Consider the following 27,411-nt stretch of genomic DNA (forward strand, 5'->3'; position numbering starts at 1 on the left):
CATGCCAGCGCCCCACACGTGCACTCAGAGCTGGGTGAGCAGGGAAGCCCAGGCTGCAGGGCCTTATGGAAGACAGAAGCCAGAGCAGAGGTGGTGACAGGAGGAAGCTTCCAGAAAGAGATGTGTGCCATGCAGTCAGGTCTGTATGGACTCAGGGAGCAGAAGAGAGACCAGCACATTCTCCACTACCTGCCACAGAAAAGCCCACACACCAAGAGCAGGCTCTTGGGAGTCAGGCGGCCATGAAGCTTGGCGCCAACCATGAGGCCCAGAGCCCCAGTGCAGCTGACGCAGGGGAGAAGCGCACTCATACCTGGGCAGGGGTGGATGAGGACATGGAGCAAAGAGCAGACACAGCCCCTAGGGCCCAGAAGCTTCCGAACACTCCAGAGGAATGCACTTGCCTGTCTCTGCACAGGGCACTGGCGAGGTGTCTATGCAGGCCTGTGTCTCTGTGGATGAAAGCACATTCCACTTGCAAAGTCCATCAGCAGGGACGGGTCCAGTGGGCTGGATGAGAAGAAAAGAGGGGGCCAGTAAGGCAAACAAACAAGGATGTTTATGGAGCATTTATTCTGTTTGAACCATGTGCAAGCTAGGATGTGAGAGACACCATCCAATTTCCAAAAAAATTCTTCAATTACCAAACAAATGAAGCTTAAATGGCACTGGGTACCGCCAACTTTAGAAATGACCAGGACAGAGAGCTTTCCCTTTCAGGCAGTAAACGCCATGGTTAGTCAGGCAGGGGAGTCTAGCAGGAGGTAGAGAAGGTGAGGGGTGCAGAGGGACAGTCTTCAGGAGGGAGGAGGAGGCGTGGAGGTGTGTGAGCTGGGCGTGCACCACCAATGCCCTGCAGGAGCAGGGGCCCAAGAAGGCTGAAGGGGCCAAGTCTCCAAGCTGCGCTCTCTGGTCCCAAGATGCTAATTTTGAGGTGGCAGAGTGAGTCAGGGAAGGGAAGGCAGTGTGTCCAGAGGAAACTGGATGATCTGGGAGGACAGTGTGGAGTAAAGGAGGTGTGGAGTCAAGCCTCTCCAGGAGAAGGATAAGGAAGGGGCCCCTGGAGAGAGGCAACAGCATCAGGGAAGGACGTCGGTTTTGGAAGCAGACAGTTCCTTGTCATGAGGGTGGCAGTCAACCCATGAGAGCAGAGAGCAGGGGAGGGGATGGTCCCAGAAGCCCAGGGTTGGTCCCTGGGAGCCAGCTGAGCCTCTGCCTTCCCTGCAGGTGCGCTCAGCCGTGAGGAAGAGGTGGCACCGCTGGCAGGACCATCACACCCTTCAAGTCCCTGTGGCCCGGGCCATGTCCATCCCTACATCACCCACGCGGTTCAGCTTCCACAGCATCAAGCAGACGGCCACCGTGTGACCCCTTGGTCACCTACCTGCACAGCTCCCCCGTCCTCCTCCACCTTCTTCCTCTGGGTTCTCCTGGCTGGGCAGGCTCTCGTGGGGTAGGAGATGGGAGGGGAGAGACCAGCTCTCCAGCCTGGCAGGAAAGAGGGGGTGTGGCAGCCAAGGGGGACTCCAAGGGACAGGGAAGAGTAGGGGCCACCAGGCTCAGTGCAAGAGGAAGCAGAGGGAATTCACAGGACCCCCTGAGAAGAGCCAGTCAGATGTCTGCAGGCATTTGCCCATCCCAGCCTCTCTGGCCAGGGCCTCACTGTAGAGAGGAAACTGAGGCCCAGAGCAGAGAAGGACCTGTCCAACACACACAGCTATTTATAGTAGCAGACACAGGGCTCCCCTGCCCTACTCACGGGGCCAGCAGCCAGGCGATGGTGTGGTCCTGCACTGGCCCTTGGCCTCCATGCTCAGTGGTGCCCCTGCAGTTGGGTGGGGTATGCCAACTGGAGTAAAGGATCAGTTTGGCTGCCTTATCCCAGGGGCTCTCACCTACAGAGGCTCACTTGTACCCCACCCTTGTTGCTCTGTCCCCTCCCCAGCCGTCCTCCCACCTCAGGGGCAGGCTTCCAGGACTGGCTTCCTCTCTTGGGAGACCCCTTCTCTGCCTAAGTCCACAGATTAGGGAATTGAGGAAGATGCCATGAGGGCAACCACATCCTTAGGTCAACCAGTTGCATCGTGCAGGGCAAAACGAGGAGCAGAGGCATGGAGGAGGGGGGCGTGGGATGGGAATAGCAGAAACCAACCATGTCTTCGGTGATTGAAACTCATGCCCCATTGCCCTTTGCCTTCCAGCCTCCCCTTCAGAAACATCTCTGCTCTCTGTGAAATAAACCATGCCTCTTGGAAGTGGCCTCCCCTCTGGTCAAGTCACCCAGGCACCCGAAGAGTGGTGTAGGCCAAGGATCGTGGCTGGGTCTGAGGGGCCACATCCGTCTTCCTTAGTGGACTCGGGCCCTGGCCTCGGGCCAGTTCTCTCTCTCTCTCTGACCTCTAGTAGGTTTGGAGTCTTTATGGTCAAAGCACCTGCAGGCGGGTCTGTCCCTTATCACTCCAACCAGGCTAATACCTGGCCCCAGCCCCCAACCAAGGGCAGTTTGACTCAGCCTGGAGGAGGTGTGCAGCTCATCCAGCAAGCCAGGGCGTGTCCCAAAGGCCAAGGCTCTGGAATCTGGTGGGAAGGGTAGACACGGCCCGTCAGTCGACCACCAGGGCAGCTTCCAGGCTTGGCTTCCGTCCGTGTCCCTGCAGCAGAGCCACAGGAGTCAGGGAGGGAGAAGCATCAGGCCATTGCTTCCAAAAGGAACCAATGCTCTAGGTACCCCCTACAAAAATAAATTTTGAAAAATCATGTATCCCATCTTGCACATTTTAAAGTTGACATGTAGTATTTTTTACTTAAGTTTTAAATCCTTCAAAGGTGTGATTTCTGCCATTTTGTAAATATTTACATTTTTAAATAAAACTGCTGCAACACTTTAAAATACATCCAATGAATTCTGAACACCATGGTGATTTAACATCCACCCTCATCTATTTTAAAAACACCTGACCCAGCTCTTCTTCTTCTTCTTCTTTTTTTTTTTTTTTTTTGAGACAGGGTCTCACTCTGTCACCCAGGCTAGGGTGCAGTGGCAAGATCTCAGCTCACTGCAACCTCCGCTTCCTGGGCTCAGGTGATCTTCCCAACCCAGCCTCCCGAATAGCTGGGACTACAGGCACGCACCACCATGCTGGGCTGATTTTTGTATTTTTTTGTAGAGACAGGGTCTGGTCATGTTGCTCAGGCTGGCCAGCTCTGCTTGAATTGTGGGAAATGTTACATTGTTTCCTCCCTCTTTTAATGTGTAGCTTCATTCCATTGCCCTATAGAATTTTATACTAATGCATTACTTTTACGGCTGAAAGTGTTTTATTGCTCACTTTGTCATACTTCTCTGCCACACAATATATGTACGAATTAAAATTAAAATATTTCATTTTCTATGACCAAAGGTTCAAGGGATTTTAAAATAATCTTCTGCGTTGAATTATTACAATTATTTTTTTATACAAAATACAGTAAGCCACTGATTAAACCAACATGGATACCTAAAGTTTTTATAAGTAACTAGTTAAACCTAAAAAGGAAAATTTATTGAAAACACAGCTGAATGAAATGGATAGGAAGTTAATGGCTAATGAATCTACAGGTGAATATTTATTGCTAGAATAAATCAGGACTCAGCATCAATTCTTTTCTTTTTTAATTGTTTATAGTGGGGTGTGCTGAGAAGCCTTTTCAATTCAGTAGATGATCTGGCACTCCAGATAGTCAATTCTCTATACTCCTGCTGAGATGTACAGTCAAAACTGCATAGTGATCTGTCACCAAAAATGACCTATCAGCTGGCTGTTTAATTGTGTCCTTTCAATTTGGCTGAAAAAGATGAACTGAACGTTATCTGACTTGCAGTAGGCTTTGGGTGCCCATGTCATCAGCTCATTCCATTTCTCACCCCCAGCTGTGCGGGAGTGCACTGCAGGTTAAGTGTGAGCCCTGCTTCTCTTGTCAAGAGAGCAGGGAGGTTGGGGCGCCCTTATTTTCTCAAGTGACAGAACTCAGAACTCAGGGTATCTTAGACAGTCTTACTGCCCACCCAGTGGCAGCAATGATGGCCGCATCCATTAGCATCATTGGGGCTCTTGTAGAGCAAGGAGCTGCAAATGGTTTGGCCCCCAAAAGGCCACTTGGAGATTTCTGTGGCCAGATGAGGCTGTGAGCAGGTGCTTATCAGAGCAGACGCTGCAGAGCCTGGCACCAAGTCCCAGGCATTCATCACTGCTTCTTAATGCAGCCCCCGGCTTATTATGCCAACTGTCCTTTGCTCCCTGGAGGGACCAAGGGCCTGTGATCCCTGCTGAGAGGCCAGGCCTGCCAAGGCCAACACCGAGAAGAGCATCAAAGTTGCTAATCTTTGTTCAGCAGGCACTTCGATATGCTCTCTTTCCAGTTCAGAGGAGGCTCCTCCTTGGTCCCACACCAGCCCTGAATCCCTCATTACTCGGTCTCCTGGTTATGGCTCCCACTGAGCTCTGCCCTTAAAATGCCACCAGAGCCATTAGGCCATCTCTCTGGATTCCCCACTTGTTAAGCTCGTTAGGCACCTGTTCCTCAAGCCAAGCCAGTCCTCATTAGCATCTGCTTCAGCACCGGCAGCACCTCGTGGAGCTGGCCTTCCTGGAAAGTGGCCTTATTAGCAAACTCTCCTTCTCCGTAGCAGGCAAGTTCCAGCACCCAGATCCTGGGGGCCCTTAGGGTCCCTGTTTAACCCTCTCACCCACCCTGATTTACACAACTGGGGAAGACCTGAGCCAGCCGCAGGTCCTCACACCAGCCTCTTGGCCCCACTCCAAGAGAGAGTAACAGGCAGAGCCCTGACCCCAGCACAGCTTCAAGTCCCTGGGTCATCATCAAAGTGCAGCTAGAAAGTACCTGCTGGGGTACAAGCTGGTAAATGACACACGGCGGCAGGAGTGCCGGGTGGTGGAACATCTGTGGGGCAGGAGGTGAATGGCAGGGATGGCATTTCTCTCCGGGTCCCCTGCTGGGAGTGCCCATGGTGGAGGTGCTACCTGAGGGCCTGAAGCCTCAAGACCTGTGGGGGATGGCACTTGCAGAAAGTCCCTCCAGCATATAGACTTCCCTAGAGATGGAGGCCGACATTCCCACGGCCACAGAGAGGGAGGCCCAGATGGAAATGACACAAGGGCACGAACACAGAGAAACTTGTAGGAACACACGCACAGACCCAGAGAGGGAGGCGCACGCACCTTCCTCCATCATTTCCCATTCACAGAACACCAGGGTGTGCCAGGTATGGAAGTAACAGAAAGACAAGTTTCCTGTTTCAAGAAACTCATAATCTGGTTGAGAACAACACAAGGAAAAGGCAGGCAAAAGACACATTGGCTCCTGCAGGCTGCGCCTGTCCTCAGACCCCTGCCCTGTCCATCTCCTAGTCCGTGCCCACAGTGGCCTCAAGCCAGCTGGCTTCTAGGCACAAGGACCTCAGCTGCCCTCCCTACTTCTTTTGCCTTCACCCCCATGCAGGCCCGGACCTCCGGATGCCCCAGAAACAGAATAGGGAAAGAGGCCCAACTGTGCTACTTGTGTTTTCTCCAGCATCTTCAGAGGCCCTGGGCAGGTGGGGGATGTGTGCTGACGCAGCTGGATGGGAAGAGAGCTGTCCTACGAGGGACAGGTGAAGGGACTAGAAAATGGCATGCTCAGGAGAACAAAGTATCCCCCGCACATGTCATGGGGCATGGAGGCAGGCCTAGGGCTGGGAGGCCCAAGGGGAGTCCTTTCCTAGAGTGACATTTCAGCCAGGGTAGGGGAGGGTTTGGTGGTAAACAGCTGTGCCTCAGGTGGAACCAGTGGCTGGGGTGGCCGAGAGCATAGGAGGGGCTTGAAGCAGGGGAACCCCTTCAGCCAGGGAGCCCAGCCCTCTGTTCTGAGAGCATACCTGGAAGCAACCGGGTGGCATGTTGCACAGCAGGCTTCAGGAGTCATACTTGGTGGGGTCTAGGAATCCACATGCTTCACAAGCCCCCTGGTGATTCTGACAGCTGGGGTGTGGGCCAGCAAAAAAAGACACATCCCTTGTCTCTTCTTTCCAACACACACACACACACACACACGTGCTGTAGAAAGTAACAGCGATGCCAGGACTGGTAGCTCATGCCTGTAATCCCAGCAGGCAGGTGGGCAGATCGCCTGAGGTCAGGAGTTCGAGACCAGCCTGGTCAACATGGTGAAACCCCCATATCTACTAAAAATACAAAAATTAGCCAGGTATGGTGGCACTCCCAGGTATTCGGGAGGCTAAGGCAAGAGAATCGCTTGAACCTGGGAGGCGGAGGTTGCAGTGAGCTGAGATCACACCACTGCACTCCAGCCTAGGTGACAGGGTGAGGTTTGGTCTCAAAAAAAAAAAAGAAAGAAAACATGTGAATCTACTCATCAGTATGCCCAGGATGGCTTCCAGGCTCCGCCTTGAAGGTGCCATTAATTTTCCTGAGGGGGCTGTGCCACTTAGACATGTTAATTAGCAGGAGGAACGGGCAGAGGGCATCACTGCCCTGTTGGCTGAGTTTCTGCCAGATTTTCCTCTTAGGGATTTCTTTGTTTAGGCCTCAAGGCCCTCCCACACAGCGCTGTAGCAGGCCTCCCTCGTCACAGAACCATCACCCGGCAAAACCTATCCGTTAATCAGAAGTGTCCCCTCTAGGGGTTCCTTCAGCAGTCTCCGCAGACTCCACTGCTGGGCTGGTCATTCCAGGGGGCATGTGCTGTTTCTTAGGCCCACAGCAAGAGTTCTGCACTCAGGAGAAACCCTAGAAACATTCATTAAATAAACCAGCCTTTCCTATTTGTTCCACCCAGAGCTGGTTAACCCACAAGAATGACCGAAGGCACAAAGAAGTCCCAGAGATCTACTGGCTTTGCACAGCGGGAGAAATCTGTCTGTGGCTCCATACCCTACCTTTACCAGAGCCCAGAGGCCAGTCCCAGACAGAGGGCATCACCTCTTCTCTACTTCACAAGTGACAGCAGACGGGAGCGGGAGGGCCTCCATCACACCCTGCAGACTCTCCTGCAGCTGTCTCCAGATTAACCTCACCTCAAGGGGCTCCAGGCCTCAATGGTTCTCGGCTTCCCACTGGCATTGGACGCAGGCTGCCCTTCAGCAGTTCCCTAAGCTGGGACAAGACATGGTTTGCCCCCGTTAGTCCAGGATGATTCCTGTGACCTCATGTAATTAATAGCATACCTTTCAATCTCACGAGTCTTGGTCTGGACAATAAATTATATGATCACCCTACTTAAACTCCACATTTGTCTGCGTACACAGCAGGGGCCACAGATGCTACTTGGATAAATGAATGATGAAAGCCAGATCCATAGGAAATTCTGAACGTCAGCTACTGCACTTTGGAAGGAGAACCTGAGTAGAAGGGATTTTCTGAGGTGACGTCCTGAGTTCCATCTCAGTGTCTGCTTGGTGGACAAATGATTGAGCAGGGGCAAGTAGGAGCTAATGATTCCAGTTCCAGAAAAAAACTGTCCTTCAGCTTCTGCTGTGAATATGACGAAGTAATTAATTGTGCTTCTGAATTAGCTCTGTAGAGCGTCAAGTAAGGCCCCCTCTAGCTTTCTAAGGCCCAACTATGATAAACAATCCAGCATCACGAATCCCCACAGAGGCCCTTCCACCCAGGAAGGTGGAGAAATTCTAAGACTCATCATTTCTTCCTTCAACCCCAGTTCTAGTCCGGTGTTCTCTGGGGAAGGCCAGTGGGGGGCCCATGAGCGATCATGCAGCCACCTCTTTTCCCTGTGCTTCCTGCTCGGCCCAAATGCTGTACCTGCAATTACAAGGGAATCCATATTCCCTCTGGCCATTCAGGGACTTTCCACGTGTGCTCTATGGAGGCCCCCAATTCCTAAGCAAATTAACACCCCAGCCTGGTGTCTCCAGATCCATCTCATCCTTCAGCTTGAAAGATTCTGGGCCACCCCCCTCCCCCTTCATTGCAGACTTGAATGTGAAGGTCTTTGCATCTGAAGAAATGAGGTGACCATGCTGGTGGGTTTCCCCATAAAGGAGCTCCATCTGGAAAGAGGCCCCCATGACCTGCATCAGACCTGGATTTCATTTGGGCAGCTGACCCCTTGGAGATGGGATAGATCCATTCCCCTAGAAAAACACAGATGGGTATAAATAGAGCATGACACCTCTACAGAAATCCTTGAAGGAACTACAGATCCAAGTTTATAAACCCCTAACATCAAGATAAAATTAAAATGCTCTAATTTAGCTAGCAAGAATTCTCTAAGTTGGTGGTGCTCAGGCCTGGCTGTGTTTTAGATGCCCCAACCCAGGCCCCCTGAAACACATCTTGGGAGGCATGGACCCATGTGTGAACAGGCTGCAGGAGTGCTAACGAGGCCCTGCGCTCGCCGTGTGTCCCATAGGACCCACCTCACCACCACATGGGGCGACGTCACCTTTCTAGGCCCAGGGCCAAGCCTCCTCCGTGGCCACCCCCACTGTATGTGAGGTCAGGTCATAAAGGGCTCGAAGGCAGGGCCACATCTGGTCCAACCCCGAAATGCCAATACCAGTTACCCAGTGATACTGTTTCTTTCAGGGTGCCTTGACCAGCCTAGGAACTCTTGTCCCTAAAAGACCTTGAAGTCTTAGTTTCTCTGCATGGAACCTCTTCTCAGAGTCCACCAGTGTTATAAAGATTTTTTAATTTACTTTTATTTTAGTGATAATCTTTAAAAATGCTTACCAGTTACCTCTTTTTCTGTGTCAAATGGAAGATGGTCTTAGGGTAAATATACAACATTAGCTAAAGTTTCGCAAAATGGGGACTCCTGGTGTACTACAGAGGCTTTTGATGTCTTGTTTCCTTCAAAAAGGGCACCACTCTATTAAGTTTGGAAACCTGCCTTCCTGCCCAACCATTCAGTGGCTGCAGGCCTTTTGCAGAGTACAGACGTGGGGCTTGAGCCAACGGGTGAGTTGTGTGTGAGAGTAGCCATTTCTAACTAAGCCAGTTTTTATACCAAAATACAGAAATGTAGAGCTGCCCTGCAGGGAAAGATTCATTTGTTCATTAAGTCATTCATATATTCACTGAGGACTTACTAAGTGCTAGGCACTTCCCTAGGCAATGAGGATACAGCCAAGAACAAAACAGACCCAAATCCTTGTCCTCGCGGAACTTACATTCTAATGGGGAGACCAAAAATATTTTCCTCAAGAGGAAAAAGAAAACAAGGAAGGCGATATGAAAGGGATGTGCCTGAATGTGGGGGTTGTGGGGGGATGTGGCGCACATTGAAACTTCAGATGAAGCAGCTAAGCAAGGCCTCACTGAGGCGACTGCTGAATGACGTCCCGAGATGAGGGAGTGGTTGTGGGAACCCTATCTTTGGAGGAAGCACTGCAGGCAGACAGAATATCACTGAGTACCAAGGTCCTGCCCTGGGCATGCTGGGCCACTGGAAAAGGGTCAGCATGGGGGTGGTTGGCACGGGGGTGGGTGTAGATCTACGTTATTCTTGCAGGACAAGAAAAGCTGGACCAGCGAGGTGGCTCATACCTGTAATCACAGCACTTTGGGAGGCCGAGGTGGTGGATCACCTGAGGTCAGGAGTTCAAGACCAGCCTGGCCAACATGGTGAAACCCCATCTCTACTAAAAACACAAACATTAGCCAGGCACAGTGGCAGGCACCTGTAATCCCAGCTACTCGGGAGGTTGAGGCAGGAGAATCGCTTGAACCTGGGAGACGGAGGTTGCACTGAGCTGAGATAGCGGCATTGCACACCAGCCTGGGCGACAGAGCAAGACTCCATCTGAAAGAAAAAGAAAGAAAGAGAAGGAAAGGAAAGGGGAAAGGAAAAAGGAGAGGAAAAAGGACAGGACAGGACAGGACAGGACAGGACAGGAAAGGCCACTGAGTTTTGAGGACCAATGCAATCACTCTGGTGCCAGGTGGAAAACTGCTGATGAAGGGGCAAGGGCACGAACAGAGAGTTCAGACAAGTCTTTTGCAATAAACCAGATGGGTGATGATGGCGGCTTGCCCCAAGCTGGTGGCCACGAAGGTGGTGAGAAGTGGCCCGATTCTGATATAGAGTGCAGGTGGACTTGACAGGCTGGACAAAAAAATGGAAAATCTGGGCTCAAGTTTTTTTAAAAAACATTAATAAAGACTTTCTAAAGCTTGCCAGTGGGTTTTTTCTTTCCCACAATTTTATTGTACTTAATCTCTCTGTCAATTAGTTCACACTTAGATGCAGCAACAGTGAGTTTTGATGAGCCAAAAAAGGTTTCAAGTTGCCTAAATTATTTTAGTTAGCATAACTGCTTTTGTGCTAATTATTGGTGATTGAGTTTTAAGACCCGACAAATGCAGGCAGAGGCTGGCAAATTCTGTGCAGGCTCACTTGTGCACTAAGTCTTACACATTAAAAAAAGCACAGAGAGCTCTGGCTCCCAAAGAGAGAAGGGCTCTCTCTTCCCAGCCTCAAGTTCCTGAAACTATCATTAGGTTCAGACACTAGAAGAGTCAGGACAAGAAGCCAGCCTACTTTATTTCTGGCCCAGAGCTCACAGCACCCCTCTGCTCTTTGGCACCACTACGCTCATGCAGCAAGAATAAGGTTCCCTAAAATTCCCTGGGAAAACAGAAATCCTACTGCTCACTTCCCCACTCTCACATCTACTTCTCTAATTGTCTCACTGGATACAATGTCCTACACATTCACATTCTCAGAGGAAACCTCTTTTGAGAGAGCAATGGGTCCAGCCTTTCACACGGCCAGAAAGTTCACAAGGTGCAACAGTGGTAGTGGTGCTTCTCCTAAGAGACTTAACATAGTGATGCCCAGCTCCCACCCTCAACTCATTAAATTGGTTTAAGGAGGAGCCCAGACATGAGTTTTTTTTAAAACTCAAGTTACTTTAATGTGCAGCCAGGGTTGAGAACTACTGCCCCAACATCTTTTACTGAGGCAACAGATTTTCAAAGGTGTGTCCTTCAACACGCAAGGAAGATAGCCCATCCAGCAAGAGGGGGGCATGTCGCCAGCAAGAGTGAAGGGGCTCTTAGCCAGAAGGGCGAAGCTGCAGGCCGCACCTCTCAAGCAACCCCTGTTGATACTCCCAAATCACATCCCAATTTCTAGAGAAGACATTCCTCTAGATATCCACACAGGCTTAACACAATTACTGCTTAGAGGCAGCTCAATAACCAAGAATTATTGAACAGGCAACAACAGGCGAACGTTGAGGCACAGCAAAATTAGTCATCCACTTATACTTACTGAATCTTCAATTAAATTTCACTTTGGTGTTGGCCAAATACCACAAACACCTGCCTTAAACATTGCCAGACTATCAGCAAAGATGCTGGTGCGAGCAATGCTCTCAAAGCCTCTCGATATAAGCAATGATAAGGAACAATGGCCAAATGCCACAAACACCTGCCTTAAACATTGTCAGACTATCAGCAAAGATGCCAGTGCAAGCAATGCTCTCAAAGCCTCTCCATCCTAGCCCAGCCCAAGAGATACAGATAATAGTTTTCCTTTGAGAAAGAAGGTTCATTTCAGGGCAACTATAACCAGAGATAATTTGGATTTATCTCTAGGGCATCCAGCCCTCTCAAGGAATAGACTCCACTGACTAAGACAGTTGCTGCCATTACCCTGCAATTACACTGGTTAAGGGCGTAGTAAATAAAGGTCTAGAATGAATCTACTTCATGTGACTTATAATGAAAAAAATGATTTTGCAAGTTCTTATCACAAAGAACTTGAGACGTCTGACATCTTTAGTACCAGCTCATGAAAATAGTAAGATCATTTCCATGTTCTTTAGACTTGGTGATGAATTCCTTTTCTGTAAAACCATCTATATTCACTATTTTGCTATTATGAGCTGTTGGGCAATATTAAGGTGGTGGAGTCCTGCAGAAGCCAGGCACAGATAGCCTCTCTAGAAGTAACTCCACATTGCATTTGACTGAATGCCCCGAATTCCAACCTAAGTATTAAAAACCTAATTCCTGTGTTCTTACATAACAGTTCATGGAAATTAGTTAGAATCTGACCTTCCCCCATCATTATTTTTGGGAGAGGTAATAAACAGGAGTAACTTCTCTGAGATACAATGCTATTCGTCTCGCTCTTGTTTAGCCCACAGTCCAGTACATACAGGTATATAAATAATACAAAAGGCCTCAAAGAGCATTAAGCCAGAAAGACACATGCTTTAAATACACACTGGGCTTGAACAGAAGAGGTGTGTGCGTATGCATACGCAAACTTGTGTGTAAAGAGTCTCTTCCTTTAGAAAACAGCACTTCAACTGCTTGTGCTTAAAATCAAGCAAACATGGTACAGACAGAACCAGAGAGCTCTGCTGCCAGACTGTCTCCTTCACTCAGGTATCAGTCACTTTAGAGTCCTGCTTTAGAGCAGGTGATCCAGGAGAAATCACACATTGCTATCCAGGGGAAGGAACAAAAGAGGCCTTGCAGATTCAATATCCAGCCTCTACCTCATGACAAATGTATTTGCCAATGAAAAGGGAAGAGAGGTTTGGTTCCAATCCCTTTCTGATCCAAAGTATTAGGTTGGTGCAAAAGTAATTATGGTTTTTGTCATTATTTATTTATTTTTTTTTTGAGATGGAGTCTCGCTCTGTGCCCAGACTGGAGTGCAGTGGCACAATCTCAGCTGACTGCAACCTCCGCCTCCCAGGTTCAAGAGATTCTCCTGCCTCAGCCTCCCATGTAGCTGGGAGTACAGGAAGGTGCCACCACACCTGGCTGATTTTTGTATTTTTAGTAGACGGGGTTTCATCGTGTTGGCCAGGCTGGTCTCGAACTCCTGACCTCAGATGATCCGCCCGCCTTGGCCTCCCAAAGGGCTGGGATTACAGGCGTGAGCCACCGCGCCCAGCCTGTCATTACTTTTAATGGCAAAAACCGCAACTATTTTGGCACCAACCTGATAGGTAAATCTCACTATGTACTTAATGTATCTTTCCCTATTAATGAGCTTAAACCAATGTTTGAGGCTGTGGTGACTGTTTGACTATGGAGGTACCTGCCGTAAAAGGAAGTAAATAAATTCAAAGTTAGGGCAGCCCTCTGCCAATGTAAAGCTGCTAGAACATATGCCCAGTTACAAGCTATATTATATGGAATTCGAAGTGAGAGAAACCCCTAGAAAATGAAAACTCAGTTTATTTAAAATCTAGCTCCTTCTAATTTAATAATGAATGCTCATAAAAGCAGAGACAGAAGAGAAGCATGCTTCAGTATAAGGCTTTCCTCCCAAAGAGGTTTGTTCAAAAAAGAAGGCTGTTCAAAAATTCAAGACTCATCCAAAGACTATTTATTGAAGACCTAGTATGTACAGCACTGCAGTAGGCACCATCGGAGATGAGATACAAATGAGGGAAATCCCTGGGAGATTCCTACTTTACATCTAAGAAATCACAACTTCAATTGCTCTTCATACCAGAGACAAAAGGGCACACTGGAGATCAACACTCCTCTATCCAATACTGCGGGGGAAGAAGTGGGCACACTAGATAAGGTCATAGGTCTGCAAATAAACAGCTGCTCAAATTCACACAACCTGGAATTTTTCCCTTACAAATAAGCATAGTCTTCTGAGTTTTCTATACAAAAACATAAAAGAAGTAAAGTATCTTAAAACCTGAGCCAAAAACTACTAGGCTAGAATCAAGACACTGCAATGGTCAGGAACTGCTAAATCAGACGAGACAGATGGGTTCCCCTAGCATCAGGAGCTTAATGATTTCCAGGCTACCAGCAGAGCCGAGTGCAAGCATGCCTTAAGATAGAAGGCAAATCTGTCAAGGCCCTCCCCTCCTGGAGAATCTGCAAACAGTGGGGTTAGCAGCCCTAAAGCACCACTCCAGCACACTTCCTCCTCCACTGCACCACTCCTGCCACCCCATCCTCGCCTCAGGCTTTCCCAGAAGTCATTTCACCTGCTTGGAGACTGCTGTCACAGTACCTGCACAGTGCATCATTTTCTCAGAAAAAGATAAATAGAAAAGGTAAATCAATAGACAGCAAGTAGAGGAATGGTTGCCTGGGCTGAGGTTAGAATGGGAGTGACGTAAATGAGCATGAGACTTATTCTGGAGTGATGAAAATGTTTAAAATTGGTTTGTGGTGGTGGTTGCACAACTCTGTAAATATACTAAACATCATTGAACTGTACACTTAAAACAGGCTATTTTCATGGTATGTAAATTATACCCCAATAAAGCTGTTAATTTTTTAAAAAGTGTTAACTGTGTTTAACATTAAGCCATGAGCATGTCTACCCAAACATGGGAGACACGGCCTTGCTGAAAATGTAAAAACACGAGCAAATAGATCACAAGTTTGTTCAGGATTCCTTCAACTTTAATTGTGGGGGTAAAATCAGGCAGCCACTGAAGATAAAATACGGTCCCTGGGAGTAATCACAATGCTGTTTTCTTTTGTAAAGTGGACATAAGAGTTGTTTGTTTTTGTTTTTTTTATTAGCGCAAGTGGTCAAAAGTTGTCAAAATTGTCCTCATTCCTCGATTGTCTCTTTTTTACCAGTCTCTTGGCCTTCAAACAGAGGATACCTGGCCTCCACATCGGCCCATGTGATGTTGCCATTGGCCAGGTCTCGGACTATGCTGGGCAGCTCAGAGACCTACAGACAAGGAAAGAGAAGCCAAGTATCAACCAACTTGTTCAGATTTTTAAGAATAAGATTCATCCTGAACTCAGGAAACCTTACACAGAGCCAAACAATGTCATGCCGGGAATGGGTTCATGCTCTTCTTCTAGCCCACAACGCCCACCAGTTCCCCCAGACAACTCAATTCTGCCACAAAGCCTTTCCTAACTTTTCTAAGTCTCCATGTCCCTTAAAGTTACTTCGTGTGTATTAAATTTAACTATTAGAACAAACAGGATTCAGTCAAGTAACTCGTGTGAGGGAGTTATATAAGACTGGCAAACTGGAGAGCTCTGACCAAGGCTACTGTTCCTCAGCCAAAACCAAACACTGGCTGCCACACAGCAATGGTTCTCAAACTTGAGTGCACGCCAGGATCACCTGGAGGTCTTGCTAAAACTAAAGAAGTTCTGCCTGCCCCCTCTGCCTCTCCACCCCCAGTTTATGATGTAGTAGGTCTGGGGTGGAGGTTTTGCTTATCTCATACATTTCCAGGGGATACTGATGCTGCTGGTCTAGGGACCACACTTTTGAGAACCACACCCAGATGGGGACACAGCTCCAGAGTAGCCAGATGGTCTCTAAAAAGTCAAGCTAGAAATTCACGACTTCTGGATTAGACTATAAACTCCTTCAGAAGAAAAAGCAGTTTTTTGCTTCTGTTTTCCCTATTACTATCTGTATCAAGCTAAGCACGGAACAGGCACTTGAAGTATGTGCCCAAAGGTGATAAATTAGGCAGGCAGATGTCAATTAAAGCAGCTACTCTTTCCTTTCCCTTACCACACATCCTTCCCCTTCTGTGCTTCTACCATCTCCATTACTGCCTTCCTATTGACCAAAATTACTGAAACATGATTCACTGTTTTGAATATATGAACATGGAAAAGCTTATACATACACATGTATACGTGTCTGTAAAAATAAAAGATTAAAATGTCTAACCCCTCAAAAGCCTACCAATAAAACTATGGCAACAAATTCTTAGGATCATATTTCTATTGCCCAATAAACAAACAAGTATAAAAGCAAACTGCTGGAGAATGAGCCCGGAGCAACACAAATGTTTATAAAATATTAGAGAAGTGCTAATGCATATTTTCATAATTAAACCAGGGGGACTTGAGAATCTGGGCTCTGTCTGATACAAGCCGTTCATTAAAATTAAAAAGAAAAAAAAAGGAAAGGGAGCATAAACACATCAAAATCCAACACAAATCAGTAAGAGGCAGTACACATTTCTAAGGCTAAAAATGCCAAAGAGAAGGCCAGATACCTCTGCTCTTATCTGCCGCATTGAGTCACGGTCCCTCAGAGTTGCAGTGTGGGGGGTCTTGTTCACTGTGTCAAAGTCAATGGTGACACCAAAAGCCACGCCAATCTCATCAGTCCTGGCATAGCGCCTTCCAATTGACCCAGAGGAATCGTCTACTTTGTGAGACACTCCGTGCCTTGTCAGGGCTTCCGCTATCCAAAATAAACAAAGTAAATTAAAAATAAAACAATGGAGTTAAGCCCAGTATTATCTAACTACTGTCTTACAAGCCCAGGAGACTTACAAAAGGGACCAAGACAAGAAAGCAACAAGTTGAGTTGCAAGAGAAAGAAATATCCCTAAAGTTTAATAAATCCCTTGCGGGAATCCAAATCTTCACTCATACCTCCATCTGATATAGCTATAGGGGGAACAAATATGGGACCAAGAGCCAAGGCCAGAAGGTGAGTCCTGACTCCACCACCTCTATTTTTATGGCTCTAAGCAGGTCAATGGACTCTCCCCATTTCCCAACTCTGAAATAAGTGGGATGTGCCAGGTGACCACCAGGATTCCTTTCAGGGCTGTGGATTCTGTGGCTATAGATCCACTATGGTTGCTACACTCCACTCAGCTTCCCTCGATGAACTGAGCACCAAGGTCAGTATGAGAAGTAAATAATTTTTAAATCTGACTCTTGGGTCCTACCTTGACTCACTCAAATGCCAGAATAAAACATCTGAGCAAGCATATCCTCTCAGAAATAAGAGTACAGGCTAAAATCATGTACTGTTTATAAAATCATTTATATTCTTTATTCAATCTATATTTTTATTGAAATAAACGATACATTTCCTAAAATTCAGTCTCCTTGATGGTGTTCCCATGGAGTTTACCCAATTGAATTTGCTTACATAATTCCTTGACAAATGGCATGAACTCCTGGTTTTGGCTCAGTGGGAGGACGGAACATTTGAATGGAGCGACTACAGCAGGAAAACTGAAGAACTGGATGGTTTAAAAAGAAAAAAATCCAAATATGTTAATTTGTAAATATCTAAATGCTAATATCCCAAACCAAAAGAGGTTAATATTCAGCAAGTGTTCAAGCATAACATCATTACCAAAATGCCAGAAAACATGACATGAAAAGCAGTATGGCAAAAGAGAAGCAGAAACAGCATCAGAAACACCTGGTTTCAGCTCCGAATTTAGGCCAACTCATGAACTCTTTCTGAACCTTAGTTTCTCCAGCTAAAAAGCAGGTCTCTACCACCTGCTCTGCTTGCTTCACAAGCCCGTTACTAAAAAAGTCAAATAATGTGAAAGCATTCTGAAAGCTACTGTATATAAAAGATGGTAATTTTTTGGTTCCACATAAAAGACTTTCTGTGGAGACTACCTAAATATTCAAACAAGTGGCAGTGACCCAAACCAAAGCCCATTCTGTCTTTTAAGAGAGAAACCTATGAACCTTAGTGACCAAGTGAAACAGAAAAGTTTAATTAGCTCACAAACGTATGTCCAAAAGAAATAGTACAAAACAAAAAAAGATGTTCCATATACCTACACCAAAAAGTACAGTCTTCTTAAACTGCTCTGAAATAGTTTCTGAGTAACTCAGAAATCAAAGAAAGCAAAAATAAGGCTGGGCACAGTGGCTCATGCCTGTAATCCCAGCACTTTGGGAGGCTGAGGCAGAAGAATTGCTTGCGCCCAGGAATTCAAGACCAGCCAGGGCAACATGGCAAGACCCCATCTCTACAAAAACTAAAAAATTAGCTGGGCATTGTGAGGCACACCTGTGGTCCCAGCTACTTGGGAGGCTGAAGAAGGAGGATTGCTTGAGCCCAGAAGTTTGAGGCTGTAGTCAGCTGAGATTGTGCCACTGCACTCCAGCTGAGCAACAAAGCGAAACCAAAAAAAAAAAAAAAAAAAGGCGAAAATAAAAATATTCTGTGGAAGGCAAACCAATTTACCACTTTAGGTTGGAAATGGGAACTGAAGGCAGTTCTTAATACTTGTACAAAAGGTTCACTTGAAGGCAAAACACAGAATAAATCTGTCCCATAAAAATAATGAATGACACAGGTTCCACTTTAGCCTCTCACCCAAAGTTCAATTAACCTTTGTTGCCAAGCAATGAATATCCCACTCTAAGGCAGGCCTGTATTCCACCAATATGGCTGCTCACATCACAGAAGGTTCAGAATTCTATTCCCTTCCTCCATCTTGAGATATTTCTATTTCATATAAGACAGTAATAGGGACCTGCCTTTATAGAAAAATAATTTTTAAAATTTCACTAGCAATGTTTTTATACCAAATTTATAGGCAAATGGATTGAGGAACTAGGTGCTAATAATTTAAGAAACATTTTTGGCTTCCCACAGCCTAATCAAATTTCTCTTCATGATGGGAATTCATGCAATTCATAAAACACTGTGACTAATTTATTCTTGTTTAGCCCTTATGAAATTTCTATTAAAGCTCTAGTTATATTAATATTGTTAGATTCAAAGGAACAGCTAAAAGATTTTCTAAAACCTTTTTATTAGAAAAATAAGCAGACAAAGCTTGAGGCAGACTTGACATCTAAAAGGAACACATGCAGTTATGTTTGTCATCATTTCTCAAAAAGAACCAAGCCTTATGTTTGCGCACCTGGGGCCTAGCCCAGGTTCTTACAATCTGTTGAATAGGGCTGCTCCCTCAAGGTTGGGAAATGAAGATGCAACTTTAGGGCAGAGAGTACCATACTAACTTTATTAGCTATGTATTACAATAGTGTGTCAGACTAAAGTACCGGTGCCAAGAACTCACTAGTTCATTCTTCAAGGTTAAATATCCTAGAAAGAACCACAGGGTTGATGTCTAACATTACGTACACTCAAGCTTTAGAATGGCCAAGTGGATGACACTGTTTCTTTCAATTAACTTGACATATACAACCTCTCCTTTCTAGCCATTCTTCTGGTTGGCTTTCCTAGTAATCTGCCCAGGAGTGTAACTTCTGCAGGCAGAGGTGAGGTAAAAATGGTGAAGTAAGGCAAGGAGATAAAGAGGAAGAAGGCGAGCAGCAGTGATTCAGAAGCATCAGACCCAAAAGAAAATTTGTGGGAGCTAATGAAGACTTCTTATAAACTTCTATCTTCAGCAATACTTGAATGATAGGAAAGGCTATACCCCAGATAACTATTATCCCATTTATGATCTGTCAAGTTTTCACAGTGAAATAACCCAGGATTTTTATTTTTCAAAAAAAAACACCCAGATCCCTGGGTCTCAGACCTAGTGAATCAGCATTTTTGGAGTAGAACCTAGGAATTCACATCTTTACCCCAAAAGTACCCCAGACAATTCTATGCAGTTTGAGAGGGTTCCCTTTGATACTTTACCAGAGTATAGGTACAGCTTAGTGGTCTGGCTAAATTCTATGAGTCATCTCACCCTTCCCAATTTTCTGAAACACAGCATATCCAGAAAGTACCATTCCTTCCATTGACATAATACAGATTGTTCCCCAAAGTAAATAGGTTCAGTCTAAGAATAGAGAGCACCAGGCAACTAAAACAATAGCTTCTACAATAACCTAAAGCTCAAATAAGATAACACAGGAAACTGGTTTGTCTATACATACTTAAGCAAAGATGAGTGTTAATAGCACTAGATTATAGTAATAACTAATTGATCATTCTAGAGTCTTATTAATGTACTTCACGATGTAATTCAGAAAATTTTTATTTTCTGACACTATAACAACAGCACACTGTACACGACAACTTACTGTTCTCTGTTCATCTCCTTCTCGTACATGGAATGTATGTTCAAATACCGTATACATGATCCTACCCAGGCCGAAGGAGGGTTCAATTACATTCGGAACAACTTCTTCCACTGCAAAAGAGATAGAAATTCAATAACATTCTCTCAAATACCACATAATGCATTTCAGATTCTCTCTGAACAATTCTCCGGCTGCGGTGGCTCACACCTGTAATCCCAGCATTTTGGGGGGCTGAGGTGGGTGGATCATCTGAGGTCAGGAGTTCGAGACCAGCCTGGCCAACATGGTGAAACCCCGTCTCTACTAAAAATACAAAAATTAGCTGGGTGTGGTGGCAGGTGCCTGTAATCCCAGCTACGCAGGAGGCTGAGGCAGGAGAATCGCTTGAACCCAGGAGGCAGAGGTTGCAGTGAGCCAGGATCACGCCATTGCACTCCAGCCTGGAAGATAAGGGCGATACTTTGTCTCAAAGAAAAAAAAAAAAAAAGAAAACAAAAAAGAAAAGAAAAAAATTCTTAGCACTAAAAATATCTCTATTCTAGATGGATTTTTATCTCTGTGTATCAGAACAAAGAAACTAGAATATACCTAAAAACTATTTGCTGATGGGAAACATGCCTTTGAAGAGAAAGTTGGAGTGAAAAAATCTTTCACCAAATTCTGTTTATACTGTGTAAAAATGAAACCTGAGTTACCAGAATATTCCTTCACCAGTTGGCAAACTATGAATAGCAGCAGCTACACTTTGTCTCTATTACCTGCCTCGGCTACCCAGAAAGCATAAAAAATCTAAGGCTTTTAATAAGATTTTGCTAGAATTTAAAATCTAACACAGCTGGCAAAATTCACAAAAACGATTCCTACATACAAAAAAGTATTATATGGTTTGTGTTTGTTTAACGTTTTAGCTTGTTATCTTGATAAGAACTTGTTCAGAACCAAATTACTGGCACTGTATCATCAAGGTTCTGGGGTCAGGACGCCCTTAGGGGAGAGTTTGCTCAAAGAACAGCACTCCATCAAAGACATCTTACAGGCGCTCACAGCTCTTCCTGTGGGTAAGACAACACCCGTGGTATACACAGGAAATACACTGATAATTATTACTTATTATGTGGAAAGGAAGAAGCACTGCTAAGCAATGTCCAGGTCTAAGATAACTGGTCATAACCTTGGAGAGTTTATGTTTTTTGGGAAATGAGATCATTGGTACCAAAAACTCACACATGTAGGGGAAAAGAGAGCCTGTTTGTCTATGATAAACAGTAATACTTTAGAGACATGATCAAGGCATGTCCCCCCCCATCCTTCTGTGGTATCCGAGTAACGGTGATGTGCAGCTCTGAACCAGCTGCCAGGATCATGGCTATAAAGCCCCAGAGCGTGATGGAGAAGCCCCCGCTTACTCCTACCACTGCTCACTGAAGCCTGGCTACAAGATAAGCCAAGAACAAAAGGAAAGGTATGCTCACTCTCTCCACTGGCAGTAGCTTCTCAAACACCCACTACTACTCTGTTTCCAGGAATTTCAATTCAGCCACAAATAAACTTCAGCATCCTTCATACATGCTCCATATTACTCATTGCCTAATTCACAGAATTTGTTCTACAAAAAAATCACCTTCTTAACTTTTAAAAAAGCATGAAACATCACTGGTCTAAATTACTTTTTTTTTTTTTGAGACGGAGTCTTGCACCGTCGCCCAGGCTGGAGTGCAATGGCATGATCTCGGCTCACCGCAACCTCCGCCTCCCGGATTCAAGGGATTCTCCTGCCTCAGCCTCCCGAGTAGCTGGGATTACAGGTGCACACCTCCATGCCTAGCTAATTTTTGTATTTTTAGTAGAGACGGAGTTTCACCATGTTGGCCAGGCTGGTCTCGAACTCCTGACCTCGTGATCTACCTGCCTTGGCCTCCCAAAGTGCTGGGATTACAGGCGTGAGCCACTGCACCTGGCCCCTAAATGACTTTTTAACAAGTTATTTTGCCAAAGAAGACAGGGAATGAGGGCCAGGCATGGTCACTCATGCCTATAATCTCAGCACTTTGGGACGCGAAGGCAGGTGGACTGCTTGAGCCTAGGAGTTTAAGATCAGCTTGGGCAACATGGCAAAAACCTCATCTCTACAAAAAATACAAAAATTAGTTGGATATGGTAGTGTGCACCTGTAGTCCCAGCTAACTGGGAGGCTGAGACAGGAGGGAGGAACGCTTGAGCCCAGGAGGCAGAGGTTGTGCCACTGCACTCCAGCCTCGGTGACAGAGCGAGACCCTGTCTCAAACAACAACAAAAGCTTTAAGGAGCAGTGACTTTTTGTTTATTATTTTTACAAATTTACCATATAGTGTTTTCTGGAATCTCTTCACATTGACCATATCTTTTGTTAACTGAAATGTTTTCCCTTCAGTTTCGATTGTGAATTCCCTACAAAGAAACAAAACACATTTTGTATTAGTTCAAACCCAGATATAATAAGTGATGTCAAATTTAAATTATTTCATAAGAAATACCAATTAAGTATTAGTCTAACAATGGCACCAAAAAGTACTCTGAGGAGATACACCAAATTTTGACTAGTTTTATAAAATTCCACAAGTGACTTAATGACAAATTCCTTTGGTTTTGAGATCAAGGTAAAACCAAAAACAACTTTTTGAAAATTCAGTTTTAGAATAATAACAACTTTGTCAGAAATTGGCCTGCTGGTAAAAACACAAGGGTTCTCATTACTGTCCCAACAAATGTACAAACGAACCAGCATGCCATCTTACAGAAGTAATCTTACAATCCAATACCCACACTATTTTTTGACATTTGTGTTGATGAAGATCAGTTTAAAAGAAGTTTAATGTTTCTGTTTCATATGGCAATATAAAACATCATCCCCCTCAAAATCATGGCTGCCATGTATTTGTGTCCTGAGATATGCCCATTTCGTTTCAGGTTATAAGAATTCATCTTTATAAAGAGCTTCATGTAATACCTGTATTTCAGCTTAGGAGTTATTTCCTCACATTTTGAATATCAATTTGGATTTCTCTTGCCTCCCAAGCAATTCAGTGCTAGGATACAGAGCCCTCATGTGGTTGTCTCGGAAGCTCGATAGTTGGCATATGTTACAACTGTATTTTGCTAGTTTCCACCTGTGATAATCTCATGTCTCATCTGACTGGTGTTCACTAAATTCTTCCGTTTTTACTATTCTCTCTGAAGTCTGTGTGTGCATGCATTAAAAGTTCCATTACAAACACAGTGTCATATGCATCCTCTCTGTGAGCACCATCTAAGTGTATCATAGTTAACAGCTATAAAAGAGTTAAAATTGGGTCAGGCGTGGTGGCTCACATCTGTAATCCCAGCACTTTGGGAGGCCAAGGCAGGTGGATCACCTTAGGTCAGGAGTTCAAGACCAGCCTGGTCAACATGGTGAAACCCCATCTCTACTAAAAATACAAAAAATTAGCTAGGCGTGGTGGTGCACACCTGTAGTTCCAGCTACTTGGGAGGCTGAGGCAGGAGAATTGCTTGAACCTGGGAAGCGGAGGTTGCAGTGAGCTGAGATCACACCACTGCACTCCAGCCTGGGTGACAGAGTGAGACACCATCTCAAAAAAAAAAAAGAGTTGCAATTGACAAGGAGACAGCCATTATTTGAGAATAATTAATAAAGCAAACTGTGTTTATGGATAATGTTATTTAACTAGTAATATAACTTAGTCCATTTTAATGGGATTTGATATTTAGTATAAATAGATGTTCATTGTGGAAGACCAGAAATGTTTTTAAATTTTTCTGAAACAGATATCTTCAACTTGCAAGAGTTCATCTTTGTCCCATCTGTTCTTTGTTCCTTTTCCTCTTTTCCCATCTTCTTGTGGAATATTTTTTCTTATTCTACTTTATCTCCACTACTGGTTTATTAGTTACACCCCTTGGTTTTTTTGTGTTTTTTTTCCAGGTGATTGCTCTAGAGTTCACTCTATCCATTTTTTAACTTATCATAGTTTATCTTCAAGTAATATTACACCATTTCACATATAATATATACACCTCACAAGAGTATATTCCCAATTCTTTGCTCCCACCCTTTGTGCTACTGATAGCATACATTTTACTTCCACGTTATAAATCCCATATTATTATTTCCATTATCTTTTAAAGAAATTAAGAGATGAGAGAGAAAATGCCATTTCTATTTACCCACATATTTATCATTTCTAGATCTCTCAAATCCTCTGGGTACATCTAAACTTTCATACTTCTGCCTGAAGAAGTGCCTTAAATTCTCATAGTGGAGGTCTGCTGGCAATGCACTTTCAGAGCCCTGGATTGTCTAAAACAGAGGTGTTCAATCTTTGGGCTTCCCTGGGCCACACTAGAAGAACTGTCTTGGACTGCACATAAAATACACTAACACTAATGACAGCTGATGAGCTAAGAAAAAAAAATTGCAAAAAAACCTCATAATGTTTTTTTCAAAGTTTACGAACTTGTGTTGGGCAGCATCAAAAGCCATCCTGGGCCACATGCAGCCTGCAGGCCGCAGGTTGGATAAGCTTGGCCTTAAAGTACTTCCTCTTCACTTTTGAAAGATATTTTTGCTGGGTGTAGGAATTTTGTCTTCAAGCACTTTAAAAGATTTCATTCCATTATATTGTGATCTGCGTAGGTTTGGTATGAATTCTAATCATTCTTATCTTCGTTTGCTTTTATGTAATGAGTCTTTTTCCCCACTAGCTGCTTTAAAGGTTCTTCTCTTCCTCCCTGGTTTATAGCTATTTGATTCTCATGGGTCTTCATGTGGTCATCTTTGTGTTTATCCTGCTTGGGGCTAAGCTTCTTGAATCTGTAGTTTTACCATTTTCATCAAATTTGGAAATTTTCCAGCTACTGTATAATATTTTTTCTATACACCCTCTCTAGGACTCTCAATTACACATGCATTAGACTGCCTGATATTGTCGCACTGGACATTTTTTTCCCAGTCTCATTTTTTTCTATGCTTCATTTTGGAGAGTTGCTATGTCTTTAAGTTCAATGACCTTTCTTCTGTAATGTTTAATCTACTGTTAATCCCATCCAGTGACATTTTCATTTGAGATATTGCCCCTAAATGTTTTATGTTGTTTATATATATAAAAAACATGTGTTTATATCCATATTACACATATATTTTTCCATTTCTCACCTCACATGTTCATGTTTTCCTTTACACCCTTGAGTACATGAAGCATATTTATAATAAGTGCTTTAACATCCTTATGTATTTACTGCATCATGTTTATTTTTTCTGGGTGTTTCTTTCGACTGACTTTACTCCTCACTTTCCTGCTTTTTCATATATATAATAATTTTTATTGTTTGCTGGATATTGTAAGTTTTACATTGTTCAGCGCTGGATTTTGTTGTATTCCGTTAAAGGCCTTCCTCTATTTTATTTTTGTTTTGTTTTTTTTTTGAGACTGAGTCTCACTCTGTTGCCCAGGCTGGAGTGCAGTGGCGCGATGGTGGCTCACTGCAAGCTCCGCCTCCCAGGTTCATGCCATTCTCCTGCCTCAGCCTCCTGAGTAGCTGGGACTACAGGCGCCCGCCACCATGCCAGGATAATTTTTTTGTATTTTTAGTAGAGACGGGGTTTCACTGTGTTAGCCAGGATGGTCTCGATCTGTTGATCTCATGATCCGCCCACCTCAGCCTCCCAAAGTGCTGGGATTACAGCCGTGAGCCACTGTGCCCGGCCTTCTCTATTGTTTATATTCACGCTTAAACAATTACAGAGTATTCTAAACCTCCAAAAAGGAGAGAGAAGTGACCTGAGAGATAGTAGATGTAGTTTCTAACCCTTCCTTGGCCTGGCTAGACAAGTCTCTTTGTTTAAGACAGTTACTAGGAAAAAAAAAAGTCTTTATATTCTATTTCAAATCTTTTTTCAGGCTATAATGCCAAAATCTCAGCAAAGACAGTCCTTCAAATGCAGCCAAGATACAGCACTTACCTGCAAAATATCTTAAGAAGTTAATCTCACCCTAACTTTCAGAACCTGGCAGATGACACAACTGACTGGAGCCCATGGAAGAGTAAACATCTGATATCTTACCCTTTCTCATTCAGCAGCATCTCCATTTCTGTAATGTAGCACTCATCACAAATGGCAAGATACTCCATCACCAGTTTTGCATCCTTCTTATACGCCTTACCAATTGCTCCTTTATTGGGTTCAAACTGAACAACATTGACTGTTTTGTATGAAGTAGTCAAGGAATCCAAAACTACAGCACTGCCTCAGTATTGCAGAAAATGAGCCTGAGAACAACCAATTATCAACTTAAAACTACCCCAGCTCTCTATCAGTTCTCCAGATCCTGTTTATTCTGATTTTAAGGCAAGATGAAACACCTGTCCACAAAATCATTCAGACAAATCTCACCAAAAATTAACACCATCAATAGAAACTTTTCCAGTTACAGTGAGAAAAAAGAGATGTTATCTAATTAGCAATGACCCAACCCATAGGATAAGAACTTCTGATAAGAATTTATTTCTAAAATTTTTAAAACAAGATCTATTTCCTGTCACTGACCTACTCCTAAGAAATCAGCTCATAAATTCAATGCCTAGTAAAAAAACAAAATTTCTATTTTGCTGATTTTCAGACCAAGTGAGCTAAATTATTATTTCATCTACTATCAAATGGCACTCATCTTTTAATGGAAAAAGCTTTCACCAGGTACCCTTTATTTAAAGAGCATGTAGGTAGGTGCAGGTGTGAAGTGCATTTTGGAAACAACTGAGAAAAACTATTAACGCTCTGAAAGATATTCAGAGCATTTTTCTAAATATGCTTCTTTTAAAGGCCAAACATTGAGTGGGCACACTTCAGACTACAAGTACAGAGAATAGGAAAGGAACAAAGGGATAGGTAAAATACTAGGTTTAAACAAGTGTTACTACAGTGTCTAAAACATCTCCATTTATCCATAGAACAAGGTAAAGACTTGGACTTATTCATTAGCAAGATGTTCACATGTGAATCCTGAGTTTTTGGAGTGACCAGAAAGGATATGGGTTCTTTCAGAGGTTTCTCAGCTACAAGTGGGACTTTGGTGGCTCGTGCATGACAGGAGAGGTCATAACAGGAACGATCAGCACATCCAACAATCTCAATCCAACCCTAAAAAGATATAATCAATAAAAACATTACTTACTTATTATTACTTACATTGGGTTCATTCACAAATGCATGCAGATTATAACCCTTTCATATATTCAAGGATAATTCGATTATATAATCTTCATTCAAATTTTATAAATATTTGAAATGGGAATAGCCTCATATATCAGGCAGGTAATAAGCCTATAAAATATAATTCACACTGATCTGGGTGTGATGGCTCATGCCTGTAATCTCGGGTACTTGGGAGGCTGAGGTGGATGGATCACTTGAGGCCAGGAGTTTAAGACCAATCTGGGCAACATAGTAAGACCCCATCTTAAAAAAGAAAAGAAAAGAAAAGAAAGAAAGAAATATATAATTCACACTGTACACAAAGTAGTCTTCCTTTCTGGATGGATTTATATTGTTATACTGAGTCTGCGGGGTAAACTAATATATTCTGGAATTTAATTATGGAAATTA

The 27,411-nt window shown here is 44.3% G+C and overlaps 2 protein-coding genes across 5 annotated transcripts in view; one reads left to right on the plus strand and one right to left on the minus strand.

Annotated features, from left to right (window-relative positions):
- Positions 1-2,994, plus strand: part of CRHR2 (corticotropin releasing hormone receptor 2) — a 48,181-nt gene extending 45,187 nt beyond the window's left edge. For 3 of the 4 annotated variants that reach the window (XM_003270490.3, XM_003270489.3, XM_003270487.3), the window contains one exon: positions 1,228-2,994. In XM_003270490.3, the coding sequence (XP_003270538.1) occupies positions 1,228-1,368 (141 nt within the window). In that variant the 3' untranslated portion in view covers positions 1,369-2,994. Of the gene's footprint in view, positions 1-28; positions 171-1,227 lie in introns of those variants that run through there. The other variant, XM_030796067.1, reaches the window with a different exon arrangement.
- An 11,407-nt stretch (positions 2,995-14,401) lies between these two features.
- Positions 14,402-27,411, minus strand: part of GARS1 (glycyl-tRNA synthetase 1) — a 39,187-nt gene continuing 26,177 nt past the window's right edge. Inside the window, exons 11-17 of the mRNA XM_003270486.2 lie at positions 26,839-26,946; positions 25,873-26,018; positions 22,114-22,199; positions 19,773-19,882; positions 16,900-16,993; positions 16,007-16,197; positions 14,402-14,703 (exon numbers count right to left, since the gene is read on the minus strand). Coding sequence (XP_003270534.1) covers positions 14,578-14,703; positions 16,007-16,197; positions 16,900-16,993; positions 19,773-19,882; positions 22,114-22,199; positions 25,873-26,018; positions 26,839-26,946 — 861 coding nt within the window. The 3' untranslated portion in view covers positions 14,402-14,577. The remainder of the gene's footprint in view (positions 14,704-16,006; positions 16,198-16,899; positions 16,994-19,772; positions 19,883-22,113; positions 22,200-25,872; positions 26,019-26,838; positions 26,947-27,411) is intronic.

The sequence above is a fragment of the Nomascus leucogenys genome, chromosome 17 (assembly GCF_006542625.1).
Source record: "Nomascus leucogenys isolate Asia chromosome 17, Asia_NLE_v1, whole genome shotgun sequence".
In the NCBI taxonomy this organism is placed as follows: Eukaryota; Metazoa; Chordata; class Mammalia; order Primates; family Hylobatidae; genus Nomascus; species Nomascus leucogenys.